Genomic DNA, 20,888 nt, shown 5'->3' with positions numbered 1-20,888 from the left:
CGCGAATTTCCCACGTCATGACTCTGAAGACTGATCATGTTGATTTAGCCAGGGAAAGCATACCTTATTAATCCCTATCATTTCATTTTTTTTCTTGTTTTCCTTCACAGGCCGTTTATCACAAGCTTGTTTCATTTGGCTCATGAATTCAATTAGTTAACCGAACAAGAGACAATCCCATTAGATAATTTCATGGCTGGTTTGGATTTAATTGGCTGTAACATGGATTAAATGATTGGTCTTATTAAAACATGCAAGGTGATCCATTTTTACGGGGGGGACATCTAACCTCTGGGACTATCTGTTACAGATGTCAAACCAGCAAAAGAAAGAAGAAAAATAGGATGTTATTTCTCTTCGCTGAAGCTTGTTAACTTTTTCCATTCACTGACTGTGATTTTTAATTGCACTTTATTCTCTCGCTCTTTTCATGTTAATCTCCATCATGCTAATAATAGGAATTTAGCCACTTTGAGACACTCTCTATTCTGTTTCTTTCATCTGCTCCTTCTGTTTCTGCTGGATATTGTCAGCTAAAGTGCTCTAGAAGAGAGCTGGTGTTGGGCACAGAGAGCTTAATGCAATAAAGGAAGAGCAGAACTAAAGAGAAGTTCACTGCCATCTCTGTGTGAAAATCTTTGTTGTCAGGGCTCAGAGGTCATGGGGTCGCTGGAAAGGACTGCCCACTTGTCTGTCAAATGAGAAAGGGGGCTTTAGACCTAAAGCTCAAGCTCTCCTTTAGTGGGCGGGGTTAGCTTGTCTGTCACCATGAACTGCAAAGAGACAGTAATCCATTGGCTTGTCAAGCTGTCAATCAGCTTAGCTGATTGAAATTCTTTCTTTACTGAAATTGAGCTGTTGTGGTTTAGTTTTTCTCCATTTAATGTTGTCAGTGTCTAGAGGTGATGGCCATTTGAATTGAAATTAAGTCTTACATGCTCAATCTGTCAAAGGCCACTTTGATTGCCCCTCACAAATATATTGGAACTTTTGGCATAAATGAGAGTGAAAATTAGGCCACTTTTTGTCTTTCATTCAACTTGTCCTAAAAGCATATTTTCTGTCTACTCTCTTTTGACATATAGCTTCTATAGGACATACGTGAACAAATGTGATCTAAAGTACATTTTAAATGTAGTATTTTGTATTTTAAATGCATTTATGTAGTACTTTAAATATAAACAACTTTAAATTACTAATTTTAGATTCCAGCCAAATGCACAAATCATAAGCAATATTATCACTGCCACAAAAAAATGAAGGTTAAAAAATTTTCTTTCTGCAGAAATATAATTCAGAACACATATTTGGATCTTAACATGCAATATGATCAATCAATAAGAGGTCCTTTCCAATACCAACTCAAGGAAATAGGAAATAAATATAATACTGATTAAGTAGAAATTCACAAATTGTGCATACATACACTTCTATAAAAGCACAAAACACAATAAAAAATGTTCTGTTTGTAAACCTTTATTTTCTTCCTTTCCACATGTGAATTTACATCTTTCTGGCATATCTTCTAATTTATTGTCTTTAAGATGGCTTGCTGCCGGCATCAGTCCATATTAAATAGAGTCATTCCATGCAGGCTTTTTCTCACAGACATTTGAGTGCCTTAAGTGGTTAATATGCATTTTGATTGACACCTCCTATGGGGGGTGGGGAACGCCTTCCAATTCTTATGGTCTCTCTCCCAGGAGACTGAGCTACATATGTTAATGTGATTCAGTTTGCACACTTGTGTGTGTGAGAGTATGAGAAATGGTGAAATGATAAGAGACATTGATGCATTTTGGTTGTTTTTATTACACTCTATGGTGGCATTGTGATGCATATCTTTCTGTGTCTTTGAGATCCTCTGCTTTTGAATAAAGCATTACAGAGTGCACCAGAGCATTAGTGCCATGTCTTGAAATTAGTTTTGAGAGCTAGCATCATGTACCATAGATTATGCTGCATTGCACTAACAATTATTGCAACTGTAAATTTATACAACCCACCCCTTAACACATGCACAGTATACTATTGTTCAAGTTTGGGGTAAATAAAAATAGAATGTTCTTGAAAGAAAGTAATACTTGTATTCAGCAAGGGTTAAAAAGACATTAATAATAAACATAATAAAGACATTAATTATGTTACAAATGTTTTCTGTTTTAAATAATTCTGTTCATTCTATTCATCAAAGAATCCTGAATTTTTTTTTTATTTCAGTTTCCACAAAAACATTAGGAAGCATAACTGTTTCCAACACTGATAATAAGAAATTATTTTGAGCACCAAATCGGCACATTTAAATTATTTCTGAAGATTGGAGTAATGACGCATGAAAATTCTGCTTTGATATTGCAGGAATAAATTACAAATCAAAAATCTATTAAAATAGAAAACATTTTAAACTGTAATAATATTTCAATAATATTTTTACTGTATTTTTGATCAATTAAAAACCTAAAAAAACTTTTGATCGGGGAATGTAGATAGTTATTATTGCATATTTGAATAAATAGTGATTAATGCTGAATATGAAGGTTAATGATAATTTTACATTATAATGTAAAAATATTGGTAACACATTATTTTAAGGTGTCCTTATTACAGTGCAATTATACATTTAAGTACTGAGTAATATTAATTAATTGGTAAGGCTTAGAATTAGGGTTTGGCTTAGGGTTTTATATATATACTTAAATATATCGTTATTATAATAATAATAATAATAAGTACACGTAACGTGTTACAAGGACACCTTAAAATAAAGTGTTACCAAAATGTGTAAAAATGTTACTTTTAATATTAAAACATCTTATCACTTGGGCAGTACACTTGAAGCTTTGTAAAAGCATTTTTTTTTTTTTAACACTGAGTGAATAATGGAAAATGAAAATTAATCATTAACTCACACTTATTGTTATTCCGAACCTGATTTTCTTACATGCAGAGGTGGGTAGAGTACCCAAAAACTGTACTCAAGTAAAAGTAAAAGTACTTCTAGAAATATTTACTCAAGTAAAAGTAAAAGTACTAGTCTTGAATAAAAAATCTACTCAAGTAGTTAGTTACTAGTTACTTTGGGTCATATATACTGAGCCTATTTTTATTTAGATATATAGATAAAATGTATGCAATGTATGTGTGCGTGTATAAATGTATATATTTCATCAGCCTTTACTCCAATTTATGTAATTTATTATAAAACCCTGTCTGTTTACTTAAGTAACAGACATAGGTGTCATGCCATAACATATTTTTAATACGACTGACTTTATATTAAATGTGAATTTATCATTGAAAGTTAATGTGATATAAATATTACTACTAATCTTTCATTGTTCAGAAAGAGAGCAAATAACATTTACATTATTAAAGATCATTTTCACTGACAGTCTAGATTTCAATCACTCTCAGAAACTCCCATTAAAATCACTGAAACTGTTAACACTGTGAAATCAATATCTTAATTAAAGATTCGTACACACATCTGCACTTTTTTGTTCCTGCGAGAGAATTCGCCAGAAAGAGGTATTCAGTCAGTGAGCGAGTGAAGGAAGCACCGGCATTTTAGCGATGACTCATCTGAACGCCTCTGATTGGCCAATGCTTTAATAAGCTCAAAAGAATCATGTGTGATTTGTTATAATGCGCAGCGCTGTATAAACGCATCTATCTCTGGCTCAGCGCCAGCAAGCAATCACAGATCTGAATTTAGCAGCTGATAATATGACTCGCTGAACGTACTTGCACCAGTGTGATTGTATTAAAATTAATAAAATCTTAATCGGCTATTTTTTGTCTTTTGGAAGCTGCATTCAACTTGACTCCCCTCTGTTATAAGCCACACACGTACAACAAACTAATGTCACAGTGGTATCGTGTACTGTAATCGAATGTAGCCCAAGTTATTACCTGTTAAACAGTAGACAGCACACGCGGTGTTCATCTAATAAGGATCTCCATCGCTAGCAAATAATAACCTTTGCAGATTTCAATTCAGTGCAGTTCCAGCCACGTTTTCAACGCTCTTTCTGTTCTTAAACGTTACAACTCCGAGTGAACCACTTCAGACGCTCAGCGCGTGCGGCAGGGAACTGAACGACTCATTCAAACTGATTCATGAACCAATTCACTCGTTTGCCAATTGGTTTGATCAAGCCTTTGAACAGAATTGACTCAAAAGAATGAATCATTCGCGAATGGGCATCGCTCATTGCCCAGAGAAAAGTAGACGGCGCGTTTGGAATAAACTGAAGCATTATAACATTTATTGCATTAAAATAAAGTAACGAGAGGAGCGTCGCCCACAGTAACGAAGTAAAAGTACAGATTTTTCCAAAAAAATTTACTCAAGTAAGAGTATAAAGTACCCATCTTTAAATATACTCCGAAAAGTATTCGTTACCCCAAAAAATTACTCAAGTAAATGTAACGAAGTAAATGTAACTCGTTACTACCCACCTCTGCTTACATGCACTGTAACACAAAAAACATATTTAGCAGAATGTGCAGGCTTCTTTTATTCAATAGAATGAAAATCTTGAAAAAGGTGTACAATGAGGAAAGATGGAATGATGATAAGGATAGAAACAGGAAGCAAAGCACACACTTGACACCATCAGTAAGAGGAGGAGGAGAAATTGCACAGCAAATTCCCATGGACACATACATGGAATGATTGAATGTAAATTGAGGGTAAATGAGTTTAGAGTGACATTAAGGTATGCAGACCAAGACTTTTCATTTGTGCATGAACTATCCCTTTAAAACCACTGCCTGACCCTGCAATTTACAGCATTCACAGTGAAGCCAAAGACAGAGGTGAAAGGAACCCAATGAATGAGTGCACCGCAACGGGCAAATCAAAGCTTACAGGCTCTCTCACACACTCCTAATCAGCAGGCGAGCAGTGGCTGCCACTTTCAGATGCTTGTTTCTCGCCTGTCACATGCCATTAAGGTCTTCTGCTTGGTTAAGGGTCACTATGACAATTCACTCCCGGAATGACCTGTCCCTCGTTTCCAAGCAACAGAGGTCAAGTGGATGTGTGCTAGGTATCCAGTAGGCAACCCACTGACCCCACCTTTAATGACCCGGCTGGAGTTTTAGTTAGTGCTTGTGTGTATGATAACCTTTGTGACCTCTTGACCCTGATCTAGCTAACCGGCGTAGCCATTGTGTGTTGAGTGGACACGAAACTTAAGCACAATAGAGTGGTGAAAAGACTGCTTTTCACACTCCAGCAGGTTAATTTAAAATAATAGGATACCACGCAAACAAAAAGTGTTTGCTTTCTTTCTTCCTTAGTTTTATTGAAAATTCTTCTTGAAATTCCTGAGATACACCCTTGCATAATCAACAAAGTCTCTGGGAATTTGTGATTTGGTACGCAGTATTTCACTCATCCAAATCACAATCTCTTTTCTTTAAGGTCTCATGCATCTCTTGTGACAGACGTGTGCAACTAATACATGAGAGCATTGAAATCAGGATACAAGATTGCATGTCACAGCCTTTTACATGTTACATCAGTACAAGTGTTGCTAATTTGAAAATGAGTCAGGAGACAAAACCAAGACAAAAGTAAGGTCTTTTTGTACAACTGTGTGAAAGATAATGCTTTCTGAATTGGTCATTCACTTCAGAGGATGATGTTGTAGCAATAGGCATGTTTAAGACATATTTCATATTTGTTCATGAAAAAGATCTGTGTTTGATTCAGAAATAATAATATCTTTAACACCTACATTTACATTCTTCTTTATTTAACACACTCACCTGACCCAGAAAAAGTAGCAGAAGATAGAAAGATATAGAGATGAGAGAGTGTGCAAGTGAGAGAGATTGAGTGAGAAGGATCAGAATTATCCATCATTTCGTTCCTGGTATGTAGATACAAACTCACAGAAAAAGAATCTGAGGAAAACTAGACACAAAATGAAAGTCCAGTCTGATTAAATCTGTTTAATGCACTACAAAAACGGACAAAAACCATTTTAAAGTGAAATAAAAAGCCAAACTATGCAAGTTATGATTCAGAGATATGATCTTGAATTTTTGTTCTAATTAGATTTTTTTCTTGCTTTAAGCAAAAACCTCACCTTTTTTGGGATTATGCTTAACGCAATTAGAAAACCATTTGCTAACTTAAAATTATGTCATGTTCTCTGAATTGTTTTGATGTTTTGTTATTTGAAGTGTCACTAACATGATGGTGTGAAACGCAGGCGGGAGAACCGATCTGGTGTTGAAACTCGTTAAAAAAGAAAAAGATTAAATGAGAGAAGGAAACAAGCAAGATCTCTGATTGTGTTTCTCGTTGGAATGCTTATTGAAAGATCTGCCGCAACCATCAGATTTACCAATATGATAAAACTGAACAGGAAGAGGAGCTGCGCTTATCTGTGTCTGTTTGTTGACAACTTCATTTAAGACGAACCATCCCAGAAATATCAGAAGATGGTGAGATAAACACCTCAAGGTCTTCTAACACGTTTGCGTGTTTGAGTGTAGCGTGTTAAGCTAATCAGGGTCATCAGACAAGGGTATGTTGAATGCATGCATGGGGAAATGTGTTTTTTTTTTGGTCACGAAAAGAAACAAGAAAAGCTTGTTATGAATGGACTTGCCTCACATAATTTCACAGCATTAAACCTATTTAGCCAGCTAAATTGATTTTATGCTTATCAACAGCAAGATTTAGCACACCAACAACATGATGCAACTTAAAAAAGATCAGAATTGTAGCATTTTTTGTGCTGCTTAAGGGACATTACTGCAAAAGCTACAATATTTCGAAAACAGCTTAGCTGCTAACAAGCTGTTGACAATTATGGCTAAATTGTTAGCGTAGCTACTTTCATTTAGTTTCTCCACAAGACTAACTAGCATTGTTTTTCACTCATTGGTTGGTTCCCACACTTTGTTTAACACCTGAAAGGAGTGCTACAGTTTGTTTAACTGTTCGCCAAGGCTAAGCCTGATTCTTCAAGAACATTAAGTGTATGAATCAATAATCTGAGGTGTTGTATTTGGCTATGTTCAGTACACAAGACAAAATGAGAAAGGTCAGGGCTTACCAGACATACCATACATAATAGACTTTCACATCAAATCGTGATGTAAAATAAATATGCCAAACTATAGTGTATTATGGACTGTGATCTTGTGAAAACACATTCTGACATCTTTAATAAGCTCCTTAAACTAGAGCAAGGACTTTGGGTCATCGCACCAAATGGAGCCGTGGCCTGTTAATTATTACCATGTTTCTGCTGCTTGGCTGCTATTTGTGAAAAGGGAGAAATGAAGAGTTTTTAGAAATAATTCACTGCAGGATCACATGGGTCAGGGTAACACGTGGTGCTCGATTTGTCGCTGAGTGTGCGCCTGTGTCTGTGAGCATGATCTATGACCCTCACTCTCACTGAAACTGTGGGCCAAAGCAAACAGCGGCTCCCACCAATCCCTGAGGGGAGACTCCCAACCGTAGAGATTCACACACCCCCATCTCCTCCTCTCTTTCTTCATCTGTGCTATATTGGTTCTCTTATTCCTACTACTGTAGTTCTTTAAATTCATCACTTTTTTCCCCAATTCACTCTTTCTTTGTCATAATTCTCATATGCTTTATAAGTTCTCCTTAGACGAGTAGCATTTCCCCTAGGTCTAAACAGCCAAAATGCCTGGTTATGAATGTACAGTCGCCCCAAAAGAATTTGGTCACTTTAGCCTCAAACATTTTTATGTCTTTGCAGTAGTTTTGCAATTTTATTTTATATATTTTTATTATAATATTGTATTATTAAATAATTGTATTATTTGTTATTATTTTATATATATAATATAATTATATAATTATTATTATTGATTCAGTGTTCAGATGTAATTTAAGTGTCTTTGTTGGTTTTCATTTAATTACATTTTATGTTATTTTATTTTATTTTTCAGTAAACACTGTTCAATCAAAAAATTTCACCAAAAGGCATTTGAAAATATGAAACAATAAGTGTAATAAATTTACCAAAAAAAAAATCCCTCGACACTTTCTAGTGCATTTTCAGTTTTGTATGCAAAGTCGCTTACTGTGACAGTTGAAACATAGTTAAATTATTTACAATAAGAGCATATTAGTAAAAGAGCAAAGAAAGGGAGAGGGAAAGTGAATTTGGAGGTCAGATGTGACTTTGTGGATGCTTCAAATACTGGTCTTTAAATGCTTTGAAAGCTGCTTTTCTAAACCTTTCCTTTTGTTTACAGGCCTCACTTAAGTGAAGTTACTTGCCATATACGTATACGAGATACAAAATGTTGCTTAACTGTTCAAATACTACTTGGAGTCACTTTGTTTATGTCTATATTGTGTTGCAGATTAAATATGTCCCTCATGATTTCTGAAATACTAGACTACCTCTACCATATACTCGTCAAGTTGTAAGTTTATTTGCCCTTATTTGTCATAAGATTTGAGAGTAAAAAGAGAGAGAGTAAAAAGACGTTTTATCTGTGTGGTTTGATTAAAACATTTGCTTTAATCACCCCGTCCTGTCTTCCCAGAAGATAAGGATGATGGAGTAATCCTCTGTCAGGGATGAGGGCTGTTAAAATCAATGCCTCATACACATGATGAACGTGAGAGGAAAGTTTTCATTCAGTTAAAGTCACACACACACAATTCAATGAGAGCAGACTCCCTTCATCATATTCCGTCCACCGTCCTTCAACCGGTCACTCAAATCCATGCAAGCTGTCAAGTGACGGCCCTTTGAAGCCAAGAGATAAGAGCTAATCTTCAAGTGATCATTTAGACGGACAGGTGAAGGAAAAGTTCAATCTCCAAAGATAAAGTTAAACATTTGTGTGTATATGTAAGATTAAATTTAGTTGGCTCTGCAGACAGTAGATACTAAAAACTAGTTGCTCCAGATGTCCTTCAAGCGTCTTTGCTGGTTTGATATCTCTTTTAAAATAAGTAGTTCTTACATTTAAATCAAGTTCTAAAACTTCTGAACTAAAATTGGCCTTACATTTAAGAACTTGTTTTCTGACACAAGCCAGTTCAAATCTGTTTTCAGATCTAAAATGTTATTGTGTTTTATTGTGCCAGTACATAACTTGCTATCAATAAAAAAGAAGCTATTTTCTTTATAGAGATTGTTACTAGACTGCATTATTAGTGATGGCAAAGACACATAGACTCGTTTGGGAACTTGTTAGAACATGGAGGACCTGCCCTTGTGCTTAATTAGAACCCTGAAATGAAAGAGATGAGGAATTTTAGCTATGTGCCAGGAATGCCCACACAGGTAAATGAGATTTTATGTTGTCTGCGGCCCGTGCTAAATCTCTTTGTATAAGAGTGGAGTAGATGGTGTCTTCTGATAGAACTTTCCTATACTGGTACTTTGCAGAGATGGGTGCTTCTCTATGGCAGGCACATTCCACTACATTACCAAACTTCCAAGCAGAATTTTCTGCCAAGCTTGACTGTTATAAAATTATTACTTTAAAATAAACTCTTTCCTGTCATAAATAAGTCCATTTCTTTTTATGAGACACCCAATGTTTAGGGAAAGTAAAATCGGAGACGTTATTATGTCATTTTTGTCTAAAGGAAAATTAGGGAGTTTGGTGAGAAAATGATATACTGAGTTTTATTTATACGTATTGTTCAGATTTCATAAATTATCATTATTGCTATACAAACCACAAACAATTACCAAGTAAAAAAAGTAAGCCTAGGCTGCATTTATCCTATTTTCAAAGTGTTTTTGTAGCATCTGTGTTCTTGGGGTTGTATTACAGACTATTTCGTTCATTTTTGAAAAACTTTGATGGCACTTTTCCATCATTTGGGCCTTGAGCAATCAGAAATTATGTCTTTTTAAACGTGGTTACGTGGCTGCTAAGTATAAGCATGTGCTTCAGACTTTTAGCACAGATCTGTTTCACAATAGAATGGGGGATTGTTACAGTAAGATTTGGAATTGCAATTGTGCTGGGCCAATCTTTCCCATATATGCTTTGCCAGCTATCTGCAATTAATTATTTCTTCCTCTACCATCCACCATTCTAAAGTAGACATTAAAAGCCAATATGTTGTCCTTACATTATTCAAAGGTTTCCCTCAGCTTACTCTGCAATAGTGGAACATCTGACACAGTCCTCTGTGGCCATCCAAAGGGATGGTGCTGTGAACTCTATGAACCATATTGGATCATGATATCTAATATCATGAGAATTAAGGAATCAAAACATTATAATACAATATGAAAAATGAATATTCATTTTGAGGTTTGCTGAAATTACATGTAACAGTTATAAGATTATTAGTGTCTTTGAAGACTAACTTTAAGTGACCGTTAGATTGCCAAAAGCTAATCTTAATACAGAAATAAAGAAAAATAGCATGTATAGTTAATATTCAGCATCACTGCAATGCATCAAAGTCTCCCACAGACCACATACTGTACTCAGTTTCCAACAAAGGGAACCAAGCTTGTTGGGAAAGAGGAAAATAAAGTGTGACACCCCAGTATTGGTAGTAGAGTTAAAATATAAAACTCGGGAGGCCCCACAAGAACTCTCAGAGAGCCAAAAATCCCCAAGAAATCCACCCTGTAAAAACAGGACTGTAACAATAATAATAACAAAGGACATAGGAATGTAGCCAGGGCATTGAACCTCAGGGAAACTCTCCAGACTGGTCATATCCATACAGCTGGACAGATGCTGTTTTACTGAGGAACTAATGTAACTTGGCAACACTTGTGGTGTTTTAATTAATATGCGAGTCCTTGTAGAGTTTGCGGATTTGAAGCGTGGCTATGCATCCAATAGAAAACCTATTATATTGAATCAATCTTTGGAGGTGTTTTAAGCATTCTGGCTGCTTTTTTTATTTTGTTTGTATTAACTTTAATGTTCATAATCCTAAAAAGTTGCACTGACAAGTCTGTGTGTTCTGTATTAATTCCAGAAACTACTGTGAGTAAAACAAATGGGGAATAAAACACTGCAACCAACAGTGCAGAGAAGCTCTGGCCTCCTATGCTGAGCATTGTAGGTTCAAGTCCCATCTGAGTTGAGTTTCTAAAGAGCTATGTAGTTCGAGTAGCCATAACCCAACAATGGCTTAACCAATATTGTGAGTTAGATGTGGAAACTTATTTGGAATTTTTGTAATTACATCAGGTGCTGCTAGTGGCAGAACTGACAACCTTCAGGATTTCTATAACAATATAAAAGGCACTTTATTACAAGAAAATAATTAATTTGAAAAGATTTTCTTTTCCCCTTGTTTTGTGTGTCACTTTTCATAAAAGCATGTGTTGAATAAATAAATAGACTGTTACACTCTGTCGTTTTCAGAGTTGAAGTCTACTGGAACCGCCCATCACTTTGCCTTTCTACTCAACTCGACGGACTACAGAATCCTTCGTATGGACGAGGACCATGATCGCATGTACGTGGGCAGCAAGGACTACATCCTGTCACTAGACCTGAACGACATCAACAAAGAGCCCCTCATAGTAAGATTTCTCAGTTACACAATACAGATTGCAACAAACCAAACTATAAGCAAGGCTTGGCAGTATAAATCTGGTCAGTAGATTAGGATGACTGACGTTTGTGTCTTTCTCCTCAGATTCACTGGCCTGTGGCTCCTCAGAGGAGGACAGAATGTGTCCTCTCAGGAAAAGACATCAATGTAAGAATCCGCAATTCACATATTCTTTTCTGCTATATTTATTCATCAAAGTTTGGTGTCAGAAAGATTTTTTTAAGGAAAGCGCTACTAATTACCACAATCATTATAAATCCTAAACAATTTTTTCCAACATGGGCATGTCAACATCCATCTGAAAGTATAATTTCTCCATGACAGCATCACTGATATTATTCAGTTTTGTGTCAACAGGGCGAGTGTGGTAATTTCATCCGTCTAATCGAGCCGTGGAACAGGACTCACCTGTATGTTTGTGGAACAGGAGCTTACAACCCCATCTGTACCTATGTGGACAGAGGTCAAAGGGCACAGGTAAACTGTCATTCACAGATGACCCGCTACCATTTGCAGGTCAAGGGTTCAAACGGTTGGCTACCTTAGTCTAAAGGTATTATTTCATTAGAGGAATGTTTTTCCACCCTGGAACAAACAGGATAATCTGTACCACCTGCATGTCTTTTGAATCTGTTACTTCAAAAACTCTTCCTAGTGTTTAGGAAGGTAATTGCATTTAAACATAGTCCTAATTTCACCTCCCTTCTTACCCATGTCATGAACTTTCCACTCACATGTTGATTAAATAATTTGCAATTATTATTAAAAAAATGTAAATATTATTATAAAATTTGCTATTTCACTAGTGGTCTCAGGTTTTTGGATCCTACTGCATTTATTCTCCTTTAATGGGGTTCTGCAATATGCATGGTTTTGTTTTTTTGTTTTTTTCATACACAAAGGCAATTTCATGTGTTAACAAGGGCTTTGAGCATGTGCATGTTTTAGACAACTTCATATTACCTCATCAAACTGCAGCCATTATAATAGCATCTCAACATCTTCTTGTTTGGACACCGCCTTGGCCATTCTTGTGGGTCCTAACTGAATGAATAAAAACAGGTCTTTGAGGCACACACCTTGTTTTATAGGGCATGCTCCAAGATCAGATGCCTCGCATGGGAGGCCGAACCAATCGAGCCGCAGACCCTAGTGCTTCGCCTGAACCATATGCACCCAAGGTGGGAAATTAACTCTTCACTGGGTCCTTTTTGTACTTTATATTGTACTTTCTTAAGATGCACTTTCAAGATATGGTTTTTACTTAGAAGTGTAAGGAAAGGTTCTGTTCTCACAGTATTTGGATTTTCAACAGCTGGTTTCCTCAGCCACTAAAGGCGTTGAGAGAAACAGCAGAGGAACTGTTGTCTTTAGAGCTTGTCTTTCTCAAGTTTGCCTACACTTGTCCAGAGCCTGTCTTTGGCACAGAAACCTAGCAGAACATGCACAGATTACTCCCACAACCACACTCCATCATGCTTGAAAGTGGTTAGTCAGCAGAAAATTTATCGGTGGCTTATTTTACATTTGTGGTGTGCGTGTAAAGCTTAGAAGGTACAGAGATTCCAAAAACGTTTATTATGCAAAACAAGTCTTTTGTTGAGACTTGAACTTGCTGATATCTTCTTTGTGGCATGTTGTAGACTCTTTAGATGTCCTTCTACATCTCTGCTTAGATTTTAGTTACTGTGTTAATTCATGTTAGATGTTTCCCAATTGCTGTGCATTAATAATACTGTTTTACATCTGTGTGACTATAGATGGAATGCAAACTGCATGGAGTGAAGTGGACTATTAGCTCGAAGAGATTTTATTTTTCTAAATACCAGAATTTAATAGTTGTCACTAACCCAACCGAACCATATAGACCATTTTAGATTCATATGTTGAGAAGCTGATTGTGAGAAACTGTTCATTTTCTTTGGCAACTACCAGGAAACTTGGAAACTTTGGATTATGCCATTAATTTCTTTCTTCTGGGCAGTTTTACACTAGCTGCCTTTTGTCAAATGGCAAGATATTGGTGTTGGCATTAGACAGTTATGTGAGACGCCAACATTTTAAAAAACACAAACAATAAGTTACCTAAAGATATTGAACTTATTTTACAACCTCAAATAGTTTGTTGTTTTCATTTATCCCAGTGAACCTGTGTGCATTTCACTTCCTGGCTATACCTTAAACACTGGAAACTTAAAGTATCTAAGTAAGCTGAGAATCAATACTGCTCATCTAATGTGATCTATTGCGCTGTCATTAATGAAACCTTCATGCTCTCCCTGTTCCAGGAATACATTTTCCGACTGGAGCCTGGTAAAGTAGATTCTGGGAAAGGGAAATGCCCCTTTGACCCCAAACTAAACAGCGTCTCAGCTCTGATAAGTACGTACCTCTCTCATTGCCATCATACTACTATTACAAAATAAACAAAACATAATTTCTTTTGTTTCAGACTTAGAGGAGCTAATTTGTCTCAAGTTTATCAGCCTATCTCTCCTTATCTCCTTTACACTCACTCTGTTTTGGCAGATGGCCAGTTGTACGCCGGCGTCTACATCGATTTTATGGGAACAGACTCGGCCATCTTTCGCACATTGGGAAAACACACGGCCATGAGGACCGACCAGTATAACTCCCGCTGGCTCCACGGTACACACAATATTTTTGAACCATGGCGTATCACCAAGACACAGTTCTTTGTTTAGTGGGGAGAAGTGCCAAAGATGAATATTCAGCATTGACCCTTTATCCTACCTCCTGCAAACTAACCTCATATCTCGTACACTTTTGCAAAAAAACAAACAAAAAACAATACCCCTCAAGCAATTACTGCTTAGTTAAACTCAATCCTTGACCCTTGTTATAATCCCTGGCTATATTATAGCTGTGATTCCACTAGTTATCATTTTTATTTTGTGTTTTCTGAAATTTATTTAACTATTATTATTTAACTATATTTAGTATTACTGTATTAGTATTGTTAATATTTATATACCAGCCCTTAAATGCCAGACATGTTCAGATTCTTTTGCTAGCAATATTTTTTCCGCTGCCAATTTTATCTAATAGTTTGATCTTTGAATGTTTTAGACTGGAATTCCCTTGTTTTACATGTGACTCCTATACTTCAGTTTTGCCTTTTTGATCATGAGTGTCCACAGTGATAACCATCACAAATTTCCTACAGATGTCTTACATGTGAACGGTTCAGTTTAGTGAATGAAATGATAGACTAACAGAGCTGGCTAACAGAATGTTATATAATATTATCCATTTGCTGTCCTTTTTATTTTCTCTCTGCTTTTTGCTCCAACTATAATTTATCACTTTTGCTGTTCCCAAACTATAATTCATCTCTTTTGCTGTTTCCCTTCCTCCCCCTTTTTCTTTTTCTTTTAGATCCAACATTCGTCCACGCTCAGCTCATCCCTGATAGTGCAGAAAAGAATGACGACAAGCTGTATTTCTTCTTCCGTGAGAAGGCTTCTGAGATGGGTCAGACTCCCATGGCTCAGTCTAGGATTGGCAGGATTTGTTTGGTGAGACATTTCCTTAACCTTTGTCTGATAAAAGGCATTGTTCATTTATTCAGCCTCATGTTGTTTCAAACCCGTGTGACTTTCTTTTTCCATTGTATACTAAACGAGAAAACTAAAACTAAACTGAAAAATGAGGACTAGTTTTTAAGCTTAAAAAAAACTATTAAGTGGCATGTTGTCACACTGATACAATATGCATAACTTTTGTTTGAATAACACAAAAATTTGATTAGTTTTTTTGATAATCATCTGCCTTCTGTGATCTAAATGCCTCATCCAAATCAAGTCAATGAGCTTGATAACCGGATTAGTCTTCTTCAAGAATGAATCAGTTAGACTGTTTTGAGAACTGATTCATTGAAAAGATCTGACTCAACAGACTATGTAATTAACAAAACGCCAAATAGAGCTGGGGTGGATATCAGGAATTTATAAGATTTATATAAGATATGGTCTTGAGGACTTTTTATGTGATTTTGCATTATTTTTGGAGCTTGAAAAAGCTTCTGTCCACATTTATTGTAACTGTACAGAAAAGACAGAAAACTAAATATCTTAGTTTGCATTCCATGTAAGGAAGTCATATGAGTTTGGAACAACATGAGGGTGACCAAATGTTAACATAATCCCGTTCATTGTTCTTTTAAGCACTGCAATAGTATACATCTTACAGTTATTGGGTGTTCCTGTGCTGAACATGATGCTTAGGAAATCATATCCATGCAGGACAGAACTGTTGACTGACAGATCTTCGGGATCCATCATTGTCCAATGCCTCCTACATGAGCAACCGCTTGTTTCTTGGTTATTTTTTGCTTTTCTAATGTGAATCAAAGAAGCATGTTTGTAATGTGTGGGTAGCTGCTGGCGGCTGGTCACTGGGCATCGCTGCGTCTCATTATTGAAGTTGGCTGCTGTCCACAGCAGATGGGGCTGAGCAGTGCTCAAAGCCAATGTTTACAACCCAGTCACAGCCAGTTAATGCAAACCCACAGAAATAGCCCTGAGAGAAGGACAGCTACTGATGTATAGCAATCGCTTAATTTCACACATACAGACTTTCAAGGTGTCCATCAAATCAAACTTTACAGGTAGAATTTGTGTGGTGTCTAACAGTGAATCTTCATGGCTAACGTGACCTTACTTCCTCTACAGAATGATGATGGAGGACACTGCTGTCTGGTGAATAAGTGGAGTACCTTCCTGAAGGCTCGGCTCATCTGCTCAGTGACTGGCTCTGATGGCATTGAGACACATTTCGACGAGCTTCGTAAGTCTCTCTTTTAGCTGAGCCATACATTTCCTGTGACTTGATCATTTCTGTTGATTACTGACATTTGATCTAGATTAGATATCTTTAGATCAGCATGCTGTACAATACTAAGTCAGATTTACTTTCGTTAAGTCAGAAAATATTATTTTAATTGCCCTTTTTGACCATTTGAATTTAATAGAACAGGACATTTTAAATGAAATACAAGCAGTCTAAGAGGACTGTTCTGTATAGTTGAATTACTGTTGTGGTACCATAGTGAAATACTGGTCTGATCAGAAAAAAAAATGAAACTTTAAAATATATTAGACATAATATGTGTTTATTATATGGTAAATATCCAAAATACCATGACATTACCATGGTAATTCAATTTACTGTCTATTACTTTTTTGGAGGTGTAATACCATAGTAAGTTGACATATAGGCCTTCCATAATGTCATAATGCTCCCTTACAAAAAATACTGTGGCAATACCATAGTAAAGTGTTGTTTCATCAGATAAAACATGGTACTTTTGAATATTTTAAATATACCACTTTACTATAATTTATTATTTTTATCTTGTACATATCCAGATTACCATGTTTATATCATAAAACTTTTTTTTTTTAACTTTTCATAAGTGTAATACTGTGGTATTGTGATGTTTACCATAATACTTACCTTTACAAAAAAGGACTGTGGTGGTACCATGGTTGTGTTAGCATCATCAGATAAATGTACAAAAGTAACTATATTTTGGTGCTACCATAAGTGATCAGATGATAATACTATAGTACATTGTATCAAAATTTATGATTTTCCCCAAAAATGCCATAGTACTAGCATGGTACATGGATGTGGTAAAAATGTGGTATTGTCATAGTACATGCCTAAGACAAACATAACAGTGCAATGACACTTTTTGTTAGAGTGCTGATTATTTGATAAATCTTTCCAGTTCAGATATCTTGGGGACATTTTATGTTCTGTGAGTTTGTGGAGAATACAAAATATGAAATAAAGCTTTACCATTTAATTGACTCCATATATATAGTGAGGTGTTCACCCAAGGTACATTATATTCAGTTCTGTTCTGTTAATTTTCACGGTATACTTGCTGAAATAAGAGGCCTCTTATTTCAGGATAGGGCATGATATAGCTCATTTGTGGAAACCGCTCATGTCTGATGGTTCAATGGATATGTCTCTCCAGAGGGTATAACTTGGAAAAAGTAATTTCCTCTCTTTCCTGTATGTGCAGTGTGTAGCATTTGTGCTTAAGCGTAAAGTGCCACAAGGGCCTGTGAGAAATATACTGTATAGAGGCAAGCCGTTCTGAGTATGAAGTTCATGTAGAGCTTAAAATGACAAATTGGGCTTTTAAAAACTGCCTGAAAATTGCTTTTTTGTGGTTTTACATTATTCCTCATACATGATTGTGCATTTATGTGCACATGTGTGAGGTAACGCATGCATGTAAGATGCCTCTTAACAGGCTTTCACAAAATGGAGTCTTACCCGGTGTGGGAGTGTTTGATTGACAGGACTGAATAGGATTGGCTGACAAACCAGCTGTAACAGCCACTCTTCAGAGGCAAATGAATGTAAGCGCATGAATGCTGGAATTTTATTGCTTTTGCAATGTGCATAAATTGAGTAAGCGGTCATTCTATGTTTGCTTCATTTCACAGCTCCTATAACATAGCGCACAAGGTACCCTCAGGACTCCTTTTTTCGTCTCTTTCTCGCTTGGTTGGTCATCCACCCTCCCTCTGCCACTGTGTTTGAGGAATGAACTTGTCAGTGGAGTTTGTGACTAGATGTTTTCCCTTTTCCTCAGAGGGGCATTGAGGTTTTATGGGTTGTTTTTTGTGGCTTGGCAAGAGCGAGATTCATTTGCTGTAGTCTGGGATTTTCCCTCAGCACTTGATTACTTAGTCCGTTTGAGGTCATCTCCGTTCTGTTTTTGATGGGACATCTGTCTATGCTTTTACCACTTGCCCTCCTTATTCCCTAAACTATCTGAGTCTCCTTTTGTTTTCTTTGCTTATGTCCCTTTTTAAACCTTCTTCTATGTACCTCTGTCTCCAATCCTCCTTTCACTGTCCTTCAAGCAAAACATTGATGGTGCTCAACTGCTCTTATGATGAAGCCCCCCAAGAAACGGTCCTGCTCTGCACGTTATACTCTGTTTCTCCCAATTGCCTTTTTCCATCTTTCTCATTTTGGCTAGCAGACTGGTCCTTTGTGGTTAATTTGTGTCGAAACAAGCTGGAGAATTTTGGAGACTGAGACAAAGACAGAGAGGAACAGTGAGAGGGAAAGATTGTTCTCTCAGTGCGTTGTTTTGTGTGATGTTAGATTTGATGACTTGCCACATACACTCACAGACTTTTGGCTTTTTGTGCCCCATGCTGATATGAAGCTGCAGAAATGTTGGAGTCACTGGTGGTGAGCTGCAAAAAATGACAGATTTCAAACATGTTTCTTGAACAATCCACCTGTCTCCCATTGTAAAAAAAAAAAAAAAAAAAAAGATCCATACCCAAACATTGGTTTAGCCATTTTTGCTATACCAAATAATTGTATGCTTAGACGAATAATGCTCAGAATTGGAATTAGTGTGTCCCATTAGTACACTGAAAACTATGAAGCCCCTTAAAGTAATGGAAAAAATATGAGATTAGAGAAAAAAAGGAAATTTCAATGCTTTCGTGACTGTTCTCAAAACGTATTTGTTCTCTCACACAAGAATTCCCTTAAAAATGTTGCATTCATTTGCCAAACATTTGTGTTCTCTCGCAAAAGTATTGCATTCCAACAAGAAAGTTTGCATTTGTTGCTAAAGCTTTTAAATATAGTTTTACTTCTCACCTCAGATTATTTACCTCACAAAAGTTTTGCGAGCAAACACAGTTTCTTGGGGGAACGTAGCAGTTTTGTGAGAGAACAAAAATGCAATGTGATATTTGGCCTCCCATTCTCATTTTTATTCCACCACCATGTCCCTTTAGGGCATCAGTAGAAAACAACATGCCATAGGTGCCTGAATGAAGTATGATTTCCAGTCAATTTTCAAAGTGTGCTAATCTTTCCCAAAACCCCTTGTGTAACAAGGGAGGAGTTTGTGACTGTTCTCTTTTGACTTTTTCAGAGCAAAAGTAGTAAGAAAGGAAATACCAAAAGCTGCTTAAACCGTGTTAAATGTAAAAAAAAAAAAAAAAAAAAACCTCAAAGGTGCTTAAAGCCATTAGCCATTTTGATAACTTCAGCTAAAAGTTAGCATCTGCATTAGACAATATCTCCTTCATCCTTGAACTACACACCCAGAAGTCTGTCTTCCAAATACTTGTTAGCTAACAAGGTATCACCAAATATAAGGAATATCAGAGCGTTCTCTGATTGGCTACATATTTTGTTTGACTGTAAACGGGGTGGGCCACTACCTGTCTCTTTTTTGCTGTATCCCTAGCCTATAGCTGTCCCAGAAAAACATGTGATTTCTAAAGACCCCTTTCCCTAAATAAAAATAATCATCATCAGAATTTGTAATGATTTTTACAGGTTATAATGGGAATGTATTGGTTTTAATGGAAACTGTAATGGTGCCTATTAGCCTTTTACTGGTTGGTCGCCTTATACTGGTGGCTTGTTAAAACCATTAAATCCTAATGGAATATGTCCCAAAACACACTACAGGAAACCATTTAATAGTTTAATGGTTAAAAGTTGATGATTTGTTATGTTTGTAATGTTACTATTTGTAGTGGAAACCATTAGAATTTCTATGATGCAGTTTTTCAGCAGGGATTTCAGTAATATCTGCCAGGTAGTTACATTTTATCTCTGAAATTTAATTATACTTTAAATGTAGCTAGATTCTAAATGTAGCTAGCTGCTATGCAACTAAGGAACTTCTGTTATCAAGACAGTCACGTGTTGTTATATAATATAATATGTCTTATTACATACTAGTTTTCTTATTACTTAGAAGTATGTGCTTCCTTGTCACCACCAAAGTACACACTTTAGTATGTGAATTTGCTCACTTGTCTTCAAATCCAGGATCTAAAGTAATTCAATCTTTCTTTCAGGGGACGTGTACATCCAGAAAACCCAAGACACCAAGAATCCCGTCATCTACGGCGTCTTCTCCGTGTCTGGGTGCGTAAGTTTAGGATGGTCTCTCCCCAAATACGAGATCCAATCCTCACTTCTCCTCGACGCCTCTTACTAATCAGGCCGCTTATCAGATTGTCAAGGGAGCTTGAATAGATTTGCTTTTCATATTCACACTCCAGTTGCCCACGGGGCAACACCCCCATTTCTCCGCTGCTGAAGACCGTTTCTAACATACTGAATAACAAGTGTTTGGCAGGCTTCACAGACAGTAGTCCTCCAACGGCACAAAGGAAGGAGCTTTTCTGTGAATCTGAGATGTGATATTCTCATAAGGACTTATCCACATAATACCACCGCTATCAGATGCGGTTAGGAGAGGATATTCGTACACGCTAAAATATTATAC

At 36.5% G+C, this 20,888-nt stretch overlaps 1 protein-coding gene across 2 annotated transcripts in view; it reads left to right on the top strand.

Moving 5' to 3' along the window:
* sema3fa (sema domain, immunoglobulin domain (Ig), short basic domain, secreted, (semaphorin) 3Fa) overlaps positions 1 to 20,888 on the top strand; it is a 42,877-nt gene that overhangs the window by 16,386 nt on the left and 5,603 nt on the right. The window contains exons 3-11 of one of the 2 annotated variants that reach the window (XM_059570663.1): positions 11,371 to 11,531; positions 11,648 to 11,710; positions 11,921 to 12,040; positions 12,655 to 12,744; positions 13,852 to 13,945; positions 14,093 to 14,212; positions 14,963 to 15,102; positions 16,258 to 16,372; positions 20,455 to 20,524. In XM_059570663.1, the coding sequence (XP_059426646.1) occupies positions 11,371 to 11,531; positions 11,648 to 11,710; positions 11,921 to 12,040; positions 12,655 to 12,744; positions 13,852 to 13,945; positions 14,093 to 14,212; positions 14,963 to 15,102; positions 16,258 to 16,372; positions 20,455 to 20,524 (973 nt within the window). The remainder of the gene's footprint in view (positions 1 to 11,370; positions 11,532 to 11,647; positions 11,711 to 11,920; positions 12,041 to 12,654; positions 12,745 to 13,851; positions 13,946 to 14,092; positions 14,213 to 14,962; positions 15,103 to 16,257; positions 16,373 to 20,454; positions 20,525 to 20,888) is intronic. The other variant, XM_059570664.1, reaches the window with a different exon arrangement.

This window comes from Carassius carassius, chromosome 17, assembly GCF_963082965.1.
Source record: "Carassius carassius chromosome 17, fCarCar2.1, whole genome shotgun sequence".
Classification (NCBI taxonomy): domain Eukaryota; kingdom Metazoa; phylum Chordata; class Actinopteri; order Cypriniformes; family Cyprinidae; genus Carassius; species Carassius carassius.
This window is presented reverse-complemented; position numbering and strand designations above follow the sequence as displayed.